The sequence below is a fragment of the Antedon mediterranea genome, chromosome 4, assembly GCF_964355755.1.
Source record: "Antedon mediterranea chromosome 4, ecAntMedi1.1, whole genome shotgun sequence".
Lineage (NCBI taxonomy): Eukaryota > Metazoa > Echinodermata > Crinoidea > Comatulida > Antedonidae > Antedon > Antedon mediterranea.
In genome coordinates, this window is record NC_092673.1 from 34,847,238 (window position 1) to 34,863,907 (window position 16,670).

The following is a 16,670-nucleotide window of genomic DNA, read 5'->3' on the forward strand; positions in this document are numbered from 1 at the left end:
GGATTCAACACAATTATCCACTGTATATCCACCATCTTTTTTCACCTTCTAGGGAGTCACCAGACATGTTATTACATTAGGTTAACTACCTAACTACTGAAAAAAAGTCTTTCTGGTTTTTATGGAAGAATTTTGCCAACTTTTGTATTTGACCATATTCATGTTTTTTCGTCTTGATTTCTGTTACAAATATTTGATTTTATGTACATTTAACCAAATATATTTAAAATTCATGCCTGTACCACCTGAGCTTTAAAACCATACCAGTTGTGACGGGTTTCCCATTTGGGAAAGGCGAGAACATTCGATTGAAAAATAGGGTAGATTTTTGGCCGTTTACGACTGAAACCGTCAGAATTTCACACAAAACCTTACAACATTGTCTATAAAAACGTCAAAATTTATGTATTTTGGAACAAAATTAAGTTTTAATAATTAAGGACAAGTAAACTATAATAGTTGAATATGTCGAATATGTAAAAAAAAAAAAATTATTTTAAGTCAAAATTGACTATTCCAACTTTCAAAGCTAATTATAGCAATTTAGCTTTTGCGACACAAGGCTCCTTTCGTGTGGTGACGCGACCCATATGAGTTTAATCTGCGCCTCCTTCATGAACCACGATTGATAAGCAGACTAACGACAGATTTTGATTCTAGATTTGCATGTGTTTGTAAAAAAACCGCTGTAGAGGCCTACGTGAGTAAACTTAGTATCTTGAAATAAATCACTTTTGATAAAGTGATATTTTGTTTGTGTTTTACTAATAACTAAACTATAACCAGGGAGTTGTTAGTTATAACCAATCAATACCAGTAAAGTAATGCTGTAGACTACTATATAGTGTAGCAATCGAAAGGTTGAGACATATTCTATAGGCTATAGGCGGGAAGGCTAGGCCTACTATATTTTATAGGCCTAGGCCTAATTATGAAATCGTTAAAAAGTACAAAATAGTATTCTTTTCCGTTACTACTGATAATTATATAAATGTTATATACTGTAGTTGCAAGTGATTGTATATATTAAAGATGTATTGTCCCCCTGAACAAATAATTGTTAAAAATATTTTTGTTAAATAGGCCATTTAATGATACATAAAAGTTATTCACTTTGAAATAAAATTTGATGGAAAAAAATGTTTATTTACCTGAGAAAGTCGTAATTTAAAGTAAAAAATAGTCAACCGGAAGTCGGTTGGCTGGCAGCCAGCTGGCTTTTTAGGTGCATGATGAAGAGGTAGTATAATAATAGTCTCAATATGTCTAAATGGGATTCCGAAGTATTTTATTCTATTTAAAATCAAGTAGGCCCTAGTTGAGAGTTGAAACACTGAGTATCACTACAAGTTAATTACAAAGGTCCTATGGGAAAATGCTTTACCGGTCGATTATTAGTCGATTGGAAATTGATCGTTCTGTTTATTCAACTTAATAATAACAATAATAATTTTCGGGAGTAAGCAAAGGCCACGCGCCCTAATGTTTATTCCAACATTACCAATAAGATAATAAAAAAAATTGAAAAAAAAAACAAATAAAAACCTAAATGTAAATAAGCATGAATATACTTGTTTAATCAATTAGCATCTCAGTAAATCCTTCGACAATAATGATTATTAGTATTAGTTTCGTACTAATTTCACTTGTGTTCGCCACTCTGTACGTCTTTGAGCAAGCATGTGGATAGGTCTGCATGTGAAAAGTTCTGTTTCCTTTTTTATGTTTGCCATCCATGTTTTTGGTCTTCCTTTTGGTCTTTCTCTGAGCCTCTCCGAGTGCAATCTTAGCTGATGAGTGTTTTCATTTAAACGAACCATGTCAGTCTTCTTTTCCTTATATTCTTACTCCACTCAATCTCTCCTGTTTTGTTTGTACAATTCTTCATTTTTTATTTTCACCGGCCACCTTATACCTATTATTCCCTAATTTTATTGGGAAGACATCGATTTCACGCTGTATGTAGTGATACTGTCATTGTGCACAGTTCACAATTATACAAAAAGATATTTTACTTGTGATGTACTGTACTGTATACTCTACGTTGAAAACTCTCAATTTCAGGTTTATTGTTATTTTTTTTTTTTCGATTAGCTATATAATCATAGGCTATCATAGCCATATCATAGCTCTTATTTACTTGTTTATCTCTAAGATAAAGCCTCAGATCTTCAGGCATTTTATCAAGTGCCTGTTCCATTATAATCATTTCAATAATGCCTGCAGCATCATCTTCTTTTACTTTAGCACATTTCATCCAACATTTTAAATAATGGGAGAGCTCATTCAGCCATTGCCTGATGGACATATCTTTAACTCTGTTCGAATTTCTAAATTTAAATCTGTAGGTCTCTGCGGACACATCATACTTTTCTAAGATTGCCTTCTTTAAGGTATCATAATCTACACATTCTTTTACGGTTAAGGATGCATATGCTGTCCTAGCTTTACCAGACAGTTCAGGTGCTAACCTAGCGGCCCACGTATTCTTATCCCAACCTGTGGCTTCTGCCAAGTGTTCAAATGTTCTAAAATATATATCAATATCATCTGATTCCTTCAAAGTAGGAACCTTTACCTTCATTTCATCTACTATATTCCTAGCATTACTGTAGCTAGACCTATTTTCTAATTCCATCATTTTCACTCTTTCTTGTGATTCAATTTTTCTTTGCTCTATATCTATTTTCTTTTGCTCTATATCTGCTTCTAATCTTAATTGGTCTTGTTGGTATTGTAATTCTAACTTTTTGTTTTCGGCCTCGAACTTCATTCGAAAATATTCGAGCATCATATCTTTAGGCATACCGCCGGGTATTTCGGGCAAATCAATATCCATAGCCATTTTATCATATATTTCATTGACTTGGTCAACCTCTTCTTGGTCAACCATATCTTCCCTAGTATCTTTTTCTGACATAGTCAAATCTATATTTTTACCCGATCTTAAAGTTTTCATGCTAATAACAATTTTACTAATGAAATATGTAAACTTATGTATACAAAATATGTTATAAAAGTATTTGTATTACCTTGATTCCATTCAGATATGTAAAAAATATGAAATCCACATAAATTTTTTAATGCAATACAATATACTGTAAGACATTAATTTACTTCAAAGTGACAAACAACGTTCCAAGTTCGCTCCGTACAAAAATTTACTTTCGAAATAAAAATAGTTTACAAAGTCAGTTTTGCAAATCTTCTCAAAATTTACTGGGCTTCCTTCTGTTACTTCAGTCTTCTTCTTTCAGATCTCGGTGAATATATCTCCGATGAATATCCAGCAGTCTTGAGCTCAACAGTACTTCTTCTTCGTTGTAATATCCAAACAACGGTATAAAAACTGTCAGGAATCCAGATCTTCGCAACCATTTAACTTTTTGGTTACTGATTTAACAGGCCCGTAGAGTAGGTACTGTCACTTCTTCTTCTTCTTGATACTTAAATCCTGTAAACAAAAATTTTCACCGCTGCCACCATGTAGTGAATTTATTTTAGTTGGTTCCGAGCTTTCTCAGGCGTATATATATTTCCACGCGACGTACACCGCTGTCACTGAATGATAACTCATACAAAAAGTATATTTAACTCAACTAGAACTTTTATTCCTTGTAACTCGATTAATACATCTTTCTACCACTACCAGTCAAGCCTTATTTTCTTTATCATCTTTCCATTTATCTACTCTGATCTTATTCTCTCTTTCTTTTTTAATATCTATTACATTCCACTTTTATACTGGACATGCAAATTTTAGGCTTCAGAGGAGGATAACATTTTCCCTCCAAAAATTATACGATTTTGATTGGCTAATAATATAAGGCGGACCTGGTCTAAAGCATCCTTATCTAAACACAGAGAATTACAACATACATAATATGACAATAGGGTTCTGAGATCTACTTGTTCTATTAAGATTTTTATGATTCTTCTGGTTCAAGGATGTGATATATTATATCAATTAATTTGTCCTGTCTACAGTATCAAAAGCACTGGTCATGTCTAACATGAGTACATTTATTCCGTAGTAGATGATTTTATTGCTTTTTCTGATGTAATTGCTTTTTTTCGTACTAATAATTATAGTAATCTCTTCTTGTTCCATAGTGTTACCATGGTAATTCTAATGAGAATGTTTATCTATATACTGTGTTTTTTTCTTAGAATGACTGAAACTCAAGTAGAATGCCCTTCTTCAAGTTCTGATGATGTAATAGAAAGTAAGTTATTCTACATGTACCGTGAAATGTAAATTTGATAACATTAGTTTTCACTATTACGATATTGTTCCATATTTCTATCTTAGGAAGATATTATAAAGAGTTTTTAAAGAAAATTTCTGATTTAATCGGTAGAAACTCAATTTCAATTGTACGCGGGTCGAAGTAATTTCCGGGTTCACAATGAATTCACATTGCAACCAGGGAGGTGAAAATATAATGTATACCTCCCTGTTGCGCGTATGTGAAGGTACAGTATAGTTAAAAAAAAAAATTATACTGAAAATTAAAAATGATCAAATCTTAATGTGTGTTCTCTTCTTTATTCTAATAATACACATCATTCATTCGTGTGCTTGATTGAAGTGTGATTGTGTTGTTATATTTTATAGAAGATGAAGCAAAAAGAAGAAAAGACAAAAAGGAAGTCAGTAAGTAAAAACCTACAATAACACTGAAAATAAATTAAACGGCAAGTTTTCGTTTTTAGACTATTATTTTATTACCAACAAAATAATAACGCCAACTGAGATAGTTGTTTGAATATAGTTATTGAGTCTTCTTTAGATTTTGAAAGTTTAAAAATAATATTTATTTTATTATTATAGGCTTGTATTGTTTACTTTGAATAAATACCAATAATAATAATAAGTAAGTTTACTTTTAGTTCAGGAATACTAGACAAAAAAGGGCCAAAGGTAGAAATAAATATACTAAAGCTGAATTTTTCAGGATAGGTCCCTAATTTTGTATAGAACAACATACTATTAACTAAGTTAAGTCCCTTGACTTTTTGTGGTATGCTAATATTTTATCGTGTATATTCACAGTATAGAATTGTTATTTATTTAATCTATACAGTAGTACTGCACAATGAATTTGCTATACATGCTATGTATATTGTTTACTAGCGAATATGATCCATTAAGAAAGGGCTGGCATTAAATAGCATTTTATCCACGATATTGTCCAATAAATTAAATTATAAAGATTAGCTAAATAAAATGAAATTGGAAAAATGTGATTTCAGTCATGTGTGATACTTATAATCATCATTTTTATATCTCTAAAGAACATTCTACAAAACATTTCGATGATCTGATGGTTGATGTTAATTCATTCTGGAAAAAGTATGGAAATGTTAGTTTACTAAAGTTGTTACTCTTGGAGTTTCAAGGACAAACATCAGTAATTGCGATAAAGAAGGGATCGAAGGCACATGATCTGTTCAAACTACTAGTTGATCCAGGAATTCTCAACGATTCCGATGTAACAGTTCTTATTGAGGCTGTCTATCTGAGTTGTTTAGGGGGTTTAGAATCAAAGATCAAGAATAGAGTACCGTCATTTAAAGGATTCGAGAGTTTTGTTGTTTGTAAATTCTCCAAGCATCGACAAAATTTAGTTGAATTGGGATTCACAATAAGCTCTGCAAAAATGGAACGCATCAACGAATTTTACGATGTTGAGCCAAAAGACCAATGGGATTTGATCTTCAAAATTGAAATATTAGGTAAATTGCCATCTTTAGTTGAAAAACTTAAACAAGAAAACATGATGGAGGAGTATGAAATCATAACATCATCGGATAACTAAATTGTGTTTAGTGCCAGTCTAACAACTTTGGTTATATGCCTATACATTAATGTCATTAATATGTTTTAGTATAGAAAGCTTGGGGTTCAGTAGGCCCTATTATTACTGTATAACTTTTTTTTTTTTTTATTGTATTACATATCTTGTATATTGCTCGTTTGTAACTGTCATAAATGTCCTCATTTTATAAAACATTATGCAGAGACGAGAGTTTACAATTTTTTTTAACAAAAATTTGAAAATGTAAAAAAAAAATGTACTAAAGCTCTGCAAGTTTAAAATACAAAATAAACTGAATCTAATCGTGATAAATGAATTCATACAGCAGGTAAACAATTCAAAACAATTCAACTAATTGTAACAAGAACAAATCTATTCAATGTGTATATTTAATTTAAATTTAATGGCTCTATTACAATTTTTGGTTAGGTAATTTATTTTTACTACAAATACTTTTACAATAAAGGTATTCGTTTTCCATGATGTGTATGAAAGTTTCTTAACTATTAAATTAAATGGCAAATAGTATTATATTTTACAATTTGCAATGTAATCTAATATTCAAGACACTTTCTAACAACTTTTGCTTGGCTTAATATTCTTCGTCATTCCATGGGATAAGGAAATTTTTCTAGTTTAATTATTTAGTAAGTATACATATTTAAAATAAATTTAACTCTATTTTTGTAAATATAAATATTTTTGTAATTTTCTGTGTTACTAACCAGCAATTCTATATCAACATGAATTTATTTGGGACAGACAAAATAAAGTATAAATAATTTTAAATTTGTTAAGTTAATAATAGATTCATTTTATTGTTTTTAACATATTTACAGTATTTCAATTATGTCATAATAACAAAGCCAACAGCCATTAAGTCGCGTGCTACAATGCATAGTGATACCGGACCGACAGACAGACCGACAGACAGACCGACATAGTGAACTACACTGACCGAAATTACTGAACATGTTTAAAAATGTTGAAATGTTTAAAAACATTTATATTTTTTTAATTTACACGTGCGTAGCCTGTCACTTTTGACGTGCTCGTATAACGTAATTTCGAGTTGAAAAGTAAGTCAAGAAAACAGAAATCGGGCAAAAAGAGTGCGCAATAACATTTAACGCGCAGTGCGCACGCAAAAATATGCGCACTCATGGCAATTTTGTAAACGCTTAAAATTGTCTGAAACGTACTCTTATTTCATCGAAAATAAATTTTGAAAATTTTAAGCGCGCGTACGCATGCGTTACATGCGCTACGCACGTAATTGTATTGCCATATGATGATTTATGCCCTGAAATTTATGAGTACCAAATTTTATTTAATTGTGATTCAAGGTTGTGAAGATATGATTACAAACGTGATTTCGTTAAATCGTGCGTAGACCGCGTAATTTTTTGTGAACTATAGAGTCGCTTCCACTTTAAATAGCTACTTATTGCATTGATTGTCTCATCAATCGAATGTGGATTTACAAAAATGTCCCAATTTGTACAGGGAAAATTTTCATTTAAAAATTTTGTTTAGCAATATTGCTAATCAAACTGATTTTTAAGTCGAGAAACATAGTTTTGTATTGTATTTTTTGCTACACAATTTTCAAAATGTGTAGCAATAAGGTTGTTTTGTATAGCTTTTTGCTACGCTACACTGGCGAAAATGTTCCCTGTTTGTAGACTCAATACAGCACTTAAGTTTATCAACCGACTCGTATTATGAATTTTAATTTCATCGGGAGAACATTATATCATTTGATGCCACCAATAACACATGAGAAAAGAATATTACTCACATTTGAATGATGTACTGTACTATATTGCGTGTACTATATTGCGTGTACTATATTGCGTGTACTATATTGCATGTACTATATTGCGTGTACTATATTGCATCATGGAGGTATAAAATAGACCTCCACAAGCCCGTATGCAGCATTTATAATGGGGGGTGCGAGCAACAATGGCTGGGGGCCAGGGGGCCGCCAAGGGCCCTCGGTCAGGGGCCGAAGGCCATGGCAAAATTTGCGTTATTTGACGTTCTAAAGACTGATGTAAGACTCTCTGTTGTGGCTTGGGCTAGTTGAACGATGGACACCAGAACTTAACGCTTTCATGATGAGGCCAACTCAGGGGTGGCGCCAGGATCTTCCCGACGCGGGGGCTACATTCCCCGACGAGGGGGCTATGCGAGCGAAGCGAGCATCACTAGGCTGAGGGCCAGGGGCCGCCAAGGGCCCCGGTGGGGGTCCAGGGGGCGAAGCCCCCGGAAGCAACGCGTTCTAGCGTCATTTGAGGTCTTTTTAATCAGATTTAGGGTAGCCATTTTTTCCATTTTTTATAATGCATAAATAAAAAACGATGCGCGATGACTGTTTCAATCCATATTTTTCAATTTAAAAAATAAAAGTTCAAAGAAATTATATTATACTTCAAAACATGAAAAAAAATAAAGAAGAAACAGATTGAATTGGAGAATCATTAAGAGTAAGGGTGATAGAGTTAGATTTAAGTTTTTGAGAAGAGCCAATGAGCATAGATTTAGTTTTTGAGATAGTTGGATTTAATGTAATGCCACATGTCGTCCTGAATAAGATTACCATTGAAAATAGCTGGTAATAGCTTAGGAAAAATTGCTCGTTCGATGATTTTTACCTGGATGGTAGAATCAACATTACCTGGCATAATTTCATTAACCCTAATAAAGAATGGTATTTTATCACCCAATCGTGTGCAAGTTTTTGGCAAAATGTTGTTTTGCCAGAACCTGTAATTCCTTCTATTAAAACCTTCCTTGTTTCTCTTAAGCTTTCCAAAATGCTATTTGGCTTTACAGATTTTCAATTTTGCTTCTGCGTCAATTCAATTTCGATGTACTTATCTGTAAGGGTAGGGCAGTTATACCATGGAGAAAGAAACACTAAAGAAACTTACATTCTATAATACTCTTACTGTATTGTATGTACATAATGAATCTGTAGTATAGTTGGTACATTATTACGTATTATATTTTGTAATCGCAGACATATTGAATACGTTTATGATTGTATGTCTAGAATAATAATAATAAGACAGATACCGATTTTAATTAATTATACTAATCATTGTATATAACGATGAACGAATAAATGACTTAACTTAATACTTCATCTCAGTTGTTTGTAATGATTACAACTTGTATACTTTGAAATTAAGAGTCATTGAGGATGATTTACCAAACGTGTTTTCAGCACAATATAGGCCTTGATTAAAGATTGTCCCCCTGAAAAAATAATTTTTCTACATAATAGTAATTCACTCTGGATCAAACATTTAGATCGAATATATATATATATATATACCTAAAAAAAGACTAATTTAAATCAAACAATGCCATGTACAAATTGAAGTTAGTGTTTATCGACCAACCGACCGACTGACAGAAATAGTGAGCTGTATAGTTGCGTTTGCACGCGACTAAAAATGATTAAATTTAATCGTTTATTTTGTCTTCATGAAGTGAAAACATTGACTTTTTTTCCTACGGAAGTGATTGAACTACAAAATGGCCTATTTCATGGCGTTTTTCTGGCTTGTGGTGGACAATACACCTTGAAGTGTTAACTACTACTAGTACTTTTCAGTGTACATATATCATATTATTATCAGTTAATATAGTGTTTCATTTTATGTTACACAGTTTCTTGCATTCACCTATCAGAGTTGACTATAGGCTTGGCAATCACACACTTTGAGTGCAACACATTGCAAACAGATTTTTCTTTTTTAAATGGTCACATATGACGAAGAGATCAAAATTTGAGCATCACACTTCTGCCACTCATCCCAATGATATGCAAATTAGCTTAAATATGCAAATTACAGTGAAATTACAGAATTAAAATATCTCAAAAACTCCTAGACAGAGAGATTTTTTCACCAATTTATTCAGAATGTATATATTTATATTTCCTCTAATAAAGCATTTTACGAAAACATTACCGGAACTACAACATTTGACCATCGACCCAATTTTTCACTGTTTGCATACATAATGTTTTGCCCTCAAATGACCAGTATAGGTTACTAATAGCCAGCATAGGACTACTTTGTAATTCCCCAAAACACACATTTGTCACACCTCTCTCTCCCTATCTCTCTCTATGCCCGGAACTCACTTTACAAATACCTCGTCTATTTAAACCAACCCACCCACTAGTGAAAAATGTGCAAATAAGTCCATAAAAGACTATAGACGTCACAACATATTTTTATGCTTAGAAAAAATACGAAACACATTTAACTTGGTACCATTCACTTTATTCATTCGTTGTGCACAACTTCCTAATCTTGTAATTATGTCCTCGTGTTATTGAAGAAAGTGTAAACTAAAAAAACTTAGGCCAAAATAACAAACTTAACATTAACTTTCTTCCTTCAAAAGTTCATATATTAAAGTTAAAAGTATATAGTAGTTTGACAGTGCATCATTTTTGTACATTTTTAGAGATGTCATTATAGTAAAAAATTATAATTCATTGCGGTATGTAATAATCTGTCTGCACCAAAGTGGTTACTGCATAGTAAATACACAGAGGAATTTTTCTACAACTTTTAGTCAGTTGTGTATGGCTCGGTGGTCTGTGCTCGTGTCTATGGCATTCAAGGTACCGAGATCGAGTCTCACCTTGGGAAACGAAATATGATTTTTTTTTTATTATCCGTATTGTTTGTTCAAATTGATTTCTTAGTGTATATATTATACACATGATTTATAATGAAATCTAGATAAAAAGTAACTTATGTCTTTATTATTATGTAACAACAAATGTGGTTTATGACATTATACGCAGAGGGATCTTTGATCGGATTGTGATACCGGCTATTGTATTCGCGTTAGCAAGGTCCTATCATTATAAATAATTAAAGAATCTGAGAAAATCAATCAATCAAAATATCTTTTAAAAATCAATTATCTTTATTTAAATCAATGCATATAACCTATAATTCGTCATAGTGACGAATTAAATATAGTTAAATTTTATCTTCATAATACATTTGGAAAAATATGGACTATAATTGCAGTAAATTGACTGTGATACTGACGGCAGGGATGGTTATATTTATTTTAAGACCATCCTACTGGTTTCATCTCACATACTTTACAAAATCTGTAAGAGATTTTTACAAGAAATGTTATCAGCGAAAATCAAAATTGAGGTTTTGTAAATTGAATACTGTAAATTTGTTTTGCTTTGTAGTTTCATTGTTGCTTTTGTAATAAATTACCATTCCCTAACATAATATAGAGTAACATAGTATTTACATGAACATTCTAGAAAAAGATGTTTTGATTTAATAAACCATGTATAATTAATAAGAACAATCAAGAACATTCCAGAAGTGCTATTAATAGAAACTGTAATCATGTAATAATGAGAAGTATAAAGAATGATCTAGAAGGATAGGAGCATCTTGTATATAAAGGGTTGTAAACTATTGTAAGGTTGTTGGATTAGAGGTTGGATTAGAGGTTGGATGTTATATTGTAAAGTCATTGTGAAGCTGTTGTTTAAAGTGCTTACTGGATTGTTGAAAGTTGAAGTTGATTGAAATTAAAGCTTTGTTTTTTAGTTATTTTACAACTTTGTGGATTTTATGTCACTGTGTATACTTTTATGTCACAAGGGAGTTCCTAAAGTATTTTCAACCGCTCGGAAACATACGTGAGAGGAGTTCGTGACATAATTTGGTGGCAGCGGTTATTTCGATCTACTGTTCGGCTTAACTGTGTATTTATCTACAGTTTACTGTTGTGATATTTTGTGGTAGCAGTTTGATCTACTGTATTTTGCCATAGATTGGTGGCTGTTTAGGATCAACTGTACTTTATTGATATTTTGTGAAAGCGGTACTTACGATGCTGAGATATTTTACGGAAGCCGTGGTGCTACGTTTTGTTTAATCGTAAGTACACAAACATTGTTTTAAGAACAGTACATTATTTATTTGGAACAGTAGACTTGTGAACGTCTCGGTAACTACGATTAACTAGTAACAAGACCCTCATCCAGATTTAAAATATGGCTGATAAACAATCAACAACAAGATCCGGTAGAGAATACAGCGGTGGCGATGAAACTGATTCGGATGTAGAATCAGTTCAATCAGTACAACCTGAACAACAGGCAGAAGAGTCTGGACCAACCAGTGGACATAACCCTACAGGGGCTGACTCATCTTCAAAAGATGTTTTGTTGTTGATGCAGCAGCAAATGCAGCAGCAAATGCAACAACAGAATCTTATGATGCAGCAGATGATGGAACAACAAGAACGTTTACGCAAAGAAGATATGGAAAAACAAGAACGTTTACGCAAAGAAGATATGGAAAGACAAGAACGTTTACGTAGGGAAGATATGGAGAAACAGCAAGCGTTAGTAATGGCGTTAATGGATAAGCAAAAGGACAGTGAGGAGAAACGATTAAAAGACATGATGAGATTGAAGGAAGTTCAGATTGCAAAACTTTCTGATAGTGATGATATTGAAAATTATGGAAACATACTCCCATAATGCAGCCGGTAACCAGTGCAAAGTTGTGTGTAGATCTAACTGGGTACCCATTTATACACCTGGGTGGAGAGAGGTAACGTAAGTAAAGTATCTTGCCTACGGATACAAGCAATGCGGCGAGAGTTGGATTCGAACCTAGGTCTGACGATCGGTAGTCCAACGTCCAACACACTGCACCACACGTGCACAGTTCACAATTATACAAAAAGATGCTTTAATTGTGATGTATACTCTACGTTGAAAACTCTCAATTTCAGGTTTATTGTTATTTTTCTATTTTAGAGTACAGTATGTGATTTATCTTGCTGAATGCTGCTAGAGACATTTTCTGTTATTTACATCCTCTCTGGTTCACAACTTGCTTCCAAGGAATTTGCAGTCTCGCCAGTTTTCATTTCCCTTCCTTTTTATTTTGAAATCTTCTGTTTTGACAACTTTTAGATTATTGCCATGAAGATATCGTGCAATGCATTTATTTCATTTATGTATTCTTGTGAGGTAAATAAAAAAGATATGTCGTCTGCATATTGAATGTTTAATGTGATCCGGTGTATATTGTTCTTGTCATTGCTCTTGTTCATATTTGTGTAGGATATGTTCTAGATGTAGTAAAGATAATGGGAATAATAATAATCTGTGGTACTCCTATGCTTGATTTGATAGGGTTCTGAGATCTACTTGTTCTATTAAGATTTTTATGATTCTTCTGGTTCAAGGAAGTGATATATTATATCAATTAATTTGTCCTGTCTACAGTATCAAAAGCACTGGTCATGTCTAACATGAGTACATTTATTCCGTAGTCTGATGATTTTATTGCTTTTTCTGATGTAATTGCTTTTTTTCGTACTAATAATTATAGTAATCTCTTCTTGTTCCATAGTGTTACCATGGTAATTCTAATGAGAATGTTTATCTATATACTGTACTATGTTTTTTTCTTAGAATGAGTGACACTCAAGTAGAATGCCCTTCTTCAAGTTCTGATGATGTAATAGAAAGTAAGTTATTCTACTATCTGTAATATACTTAGTACTTATTAATAACCGGAAATTACCATAATGAGCTTTATTTAGTGATAACCGTCTTGATCTTCATCTTCAGTAATTTAACGTGACTTCCAGATTCATAAAAAACAGCAAGAAAAAGAACCATAATAAGGCTTTAGGAACAAACCTATATCAGAACCGTGCATTCAAATGTTGTCAATGGTAGGCCTACAATGAATCTATTAATCTTTTCTACATGCATTGTAATACTTCTTCGTTATTTATAATAGGTAGGATACGTAAGGGAAAGAAGCGCCATGCAGTAGATGATTTTAATGGTAAATTTACAATGTTATTTTCTTTAGTTTTTATGGTTAATTCTGAAATAGGCGAGCACAATGGAAAAACTTCGGTACAAATCTCTGCCTTGAATACCTACCTGATCTATCTCAGATGTACCGAGAAGTGTAAATTTGATAACATTAGTTTTCACTATTACGATATTGTTCCATATTTCTATCTTAGGAAGATATTATAAAGAGTTTTTAAAGAAAATTTCTGATTTAATCGGTAGAAACAAGTTTTCGTTTTTAGACTATTTTATTACCAACAAAATAATAACGCCAACTGAGATAGTTGTTTGAATATAGTTATTGAGTCTTCTTTAGATTTTGAAAGTTTAAAAATAATATTTATTTTATTATTATAGGCTTGTATTGTTTACTTTGAATAAATACCAATAATAATAATAAGTAAGTTTACTTTTAGTTCAGGAATACTAGACAAAAAAGGGCCAAAGGTAGAAATAAATATACTAAAGCTGAATTTTTCAGGATAGGTCCCTAATTTTGTATAGAACAACATACTATTAACTACAGTAAGTTAAGTCCCTTGACTTTTTGTGGTATTCTAATATTTTATCGTGTATATTTACAGTATAGAATTGTTATTTATTTAATCTATACAGTAGTACTGCACAATGAATTTGCTATATATTAACTAGCGAATATGATCCATTAAGAAAGGGCTGGCATTAAATAGCATTTTATCCACGATATTGTCCAATAAATTAAATTATAAAGATTAGCTAAATAAAATGAAATTGGAAAAATGTGATTTCAGTCATGTGTGATACTTATAATCATCATTTTTATATCTCTAAAGAACATTCTACAAAACATTTCGATGATCTGATGGTTGATGTTAATTCATTCTGGAAAAAGTATGGAAATGTTAGTTTACTAAAGTTGTTACTCTTGGAGTTTCAAGGACAAACATCAGTAATTGCAATAGAGAAGGGATCGAAGGCAGATGATCTGTTCAAACTACTAGTTGGTCCAGGAATTCTCAACGATTCCGATGTAACAGTTCTTATTGAGGCTGTCTATCTGAGTTGTTTAGTGGGTTTAGAATCAAAGATCAAGAATAGAGTACCGTCATTTAAAGGATTCGAGAGTTTTGTTGTTTGTAAATTCTCCAAGCATCGACAAAATTTAGTTGAATTGGGATTCACAATAAGCTCTGCAAAAATGGAACGCATCAACGAATTTTACGATGTTGAGCCAAAAGACCAATGGGATTTGATCTTCAAAATTGAAATATTAGGTAAATTGCCATCTTTAGTTGAAAAACTTAAACAAGAAAACATGATGGAGGAGTATGAAATCATAACATCATCGGATAACTAAATTGTGTTTAGTGCCAGTCTAACAACTTTGGTTATATGCCTATACATTAATGTCATTAATATGTTTTAGTATAGAAAGCTTGGGGTTCAGTAGGCCCTATTATTACTGTATAACTTTTTTTTTTTTTTATTGTATTACATATCTTGTATATTGCTCGTTTGTAACTGTCATAAATGTCCTCATTTTATAAAACATTATGCAGAGACAAGAGTTTACAATTTTTTTAAACAAAAATTTGAAAATGTAAAAAAAAAATGTACTAAAGCGCTGCAAGTTTAAAATACAAAATAAACTGAATCTAATCGTGATAAATGAATTCATACAGCAGGTAAACAATTCAAAACAATTCAACTAATTGTAACAAGAACAAATCTATTCAATGTGTATATTTAAATTTAATGGCTCTATTACAATTTTTAGTTAGGTAATTTATTTTTACTACAAATACTTTTACAATAAAGGTATTCGTTTTCCATGATGTGTATGAAAGTTTCTTAACTATTAAATTAAATGGCAAATAGTATTATATTTTACAATTTGCAATGTAATTTAATATTCAAGACACTTTCTAACAACTTTTGCTTGACTTAATATTCTTCGTCATTCCACGGGATAAGGAAATTTTTCTAGCTTAATTATTTAGTAAGTATACATTTTTAAAATAAATTTAACTCTATTTTTGTAAATATAAATATTTTTGTAATTTTCTGTGTTACTACAGTAACCAGCAATTCTATATCAACATGAATTTATTTGGGACAGACAAAATAAAGTATAAATAATTTTAAATTTGTTAAGTTAATAATAGATTCATTTTATTGTTTTTAACATATTTACAGTATTTCAATTATGTCATAATAACAAAGCCAACAGCCATTAAGTCGCGTGCTACAATGCATAGTGATACCGGACCGACAGACAGACCGACAGACAGACCGACCGACAGACAGACCGACAGACCGACCGACAGACAGACAGACCGACATAGTGAACTACACTGACCGAAATTACTGAACATGTTTAAAAATGTTGAAATGTTTAAAAACATTTATATTTTTTAAATTTACACGTGCGTAGCCTGTCACTTTTGACGTGCTCGTATAACGTAATTTCGAGTTGAAAAGTAAGTCAAGAAAACAGAAATCGGGCAAAAAGAGTGCGCAATAACATTTAACGCGCAGTGCGCACGCAAAAATATGCGCACTCATGGCAATTTTGTAAACGCTTAAAATTGCCTGAAACGTACTCTTATTTCATCGAAAATAAATTTTGAAAATGTTAAGCGCGCGTACGCATGCGTTACATGCGCTACGCACGTAATTGTATTGCCATATGATGATTTATGCCCTGAAATTTATGAGTACCAAATTTTATTTAATTGTGATTCAAGGTTGTGAAGATATGATTACAAACGTGATTTCGTTAAATCGTGCGTAGACCGCGTAATTTTTTATTGCGCACCGTGAAAACATAACCACATCGATTCCTGGCCATAAGGAATATACTGTGAAAAATTGACCTAGCTAGATTAAACTGATATCAAGATAAGGTCAGAAAGCGATAAAACGCATAATTATACCGGACCGACCGACCGACCGACATAGTGAACTAT

At 32.0% G+C, this 16,670-nt stretch overlaps 1 protein-coding gene across 1 annotated transcript; it reads left to right on the forward strand.

The window, feature by feature from the left end:
• The first annotated feature begins 576 nt into the window (after positions 1 to 576).
• On the forward strand, positions 577 to 15,530 carry LOC140046466 (uncharacterized). Its single transcript, XM_072091117.1, has 4 exons — positions 577 to 700; positions 13,327 to 13,382; positions 13,661 to 13,708; positions 14,535 to 15,530. The coding sequence occupies exons 2-4, from the start codon at positions 13,328 to 13,330 to the stop codon at positions 15,056 to 15,058; spliced, it is 627 nt and encodes a 208-aa protein (XP_071947218.1). The 5' UTR covers positions 577 to 700; position 13,327; the 3' UTR covers positions 15,059 to 15,530.
• The last annotated feature ends 1,140 nt before the right edge of the window (positions 15,531 to 16,670 follow it).

Coding starts and splice junctions, on each gene's coding strand:
- LOC140046466 (XM_072091117.1), top strand. CDS start 13,328: ATGAGTGACACTCAAGTAGAATGCCCTTCTTCAAGTTCTGATGATGTA. Junction 13,383..13,660: donor TTCTGATGATGTAATAGAAA/GTAAGTTATTCT, acceptor TATTTATAATAG/GTAGGATACGTAAGGGAAAG. Junction 13,709..14,534: donor TGCAGTAGATGATTTTAATG/GTAAATTTACAA, acceptor ATATCTCTAAAG/AACATTCTACAAAACATTTC.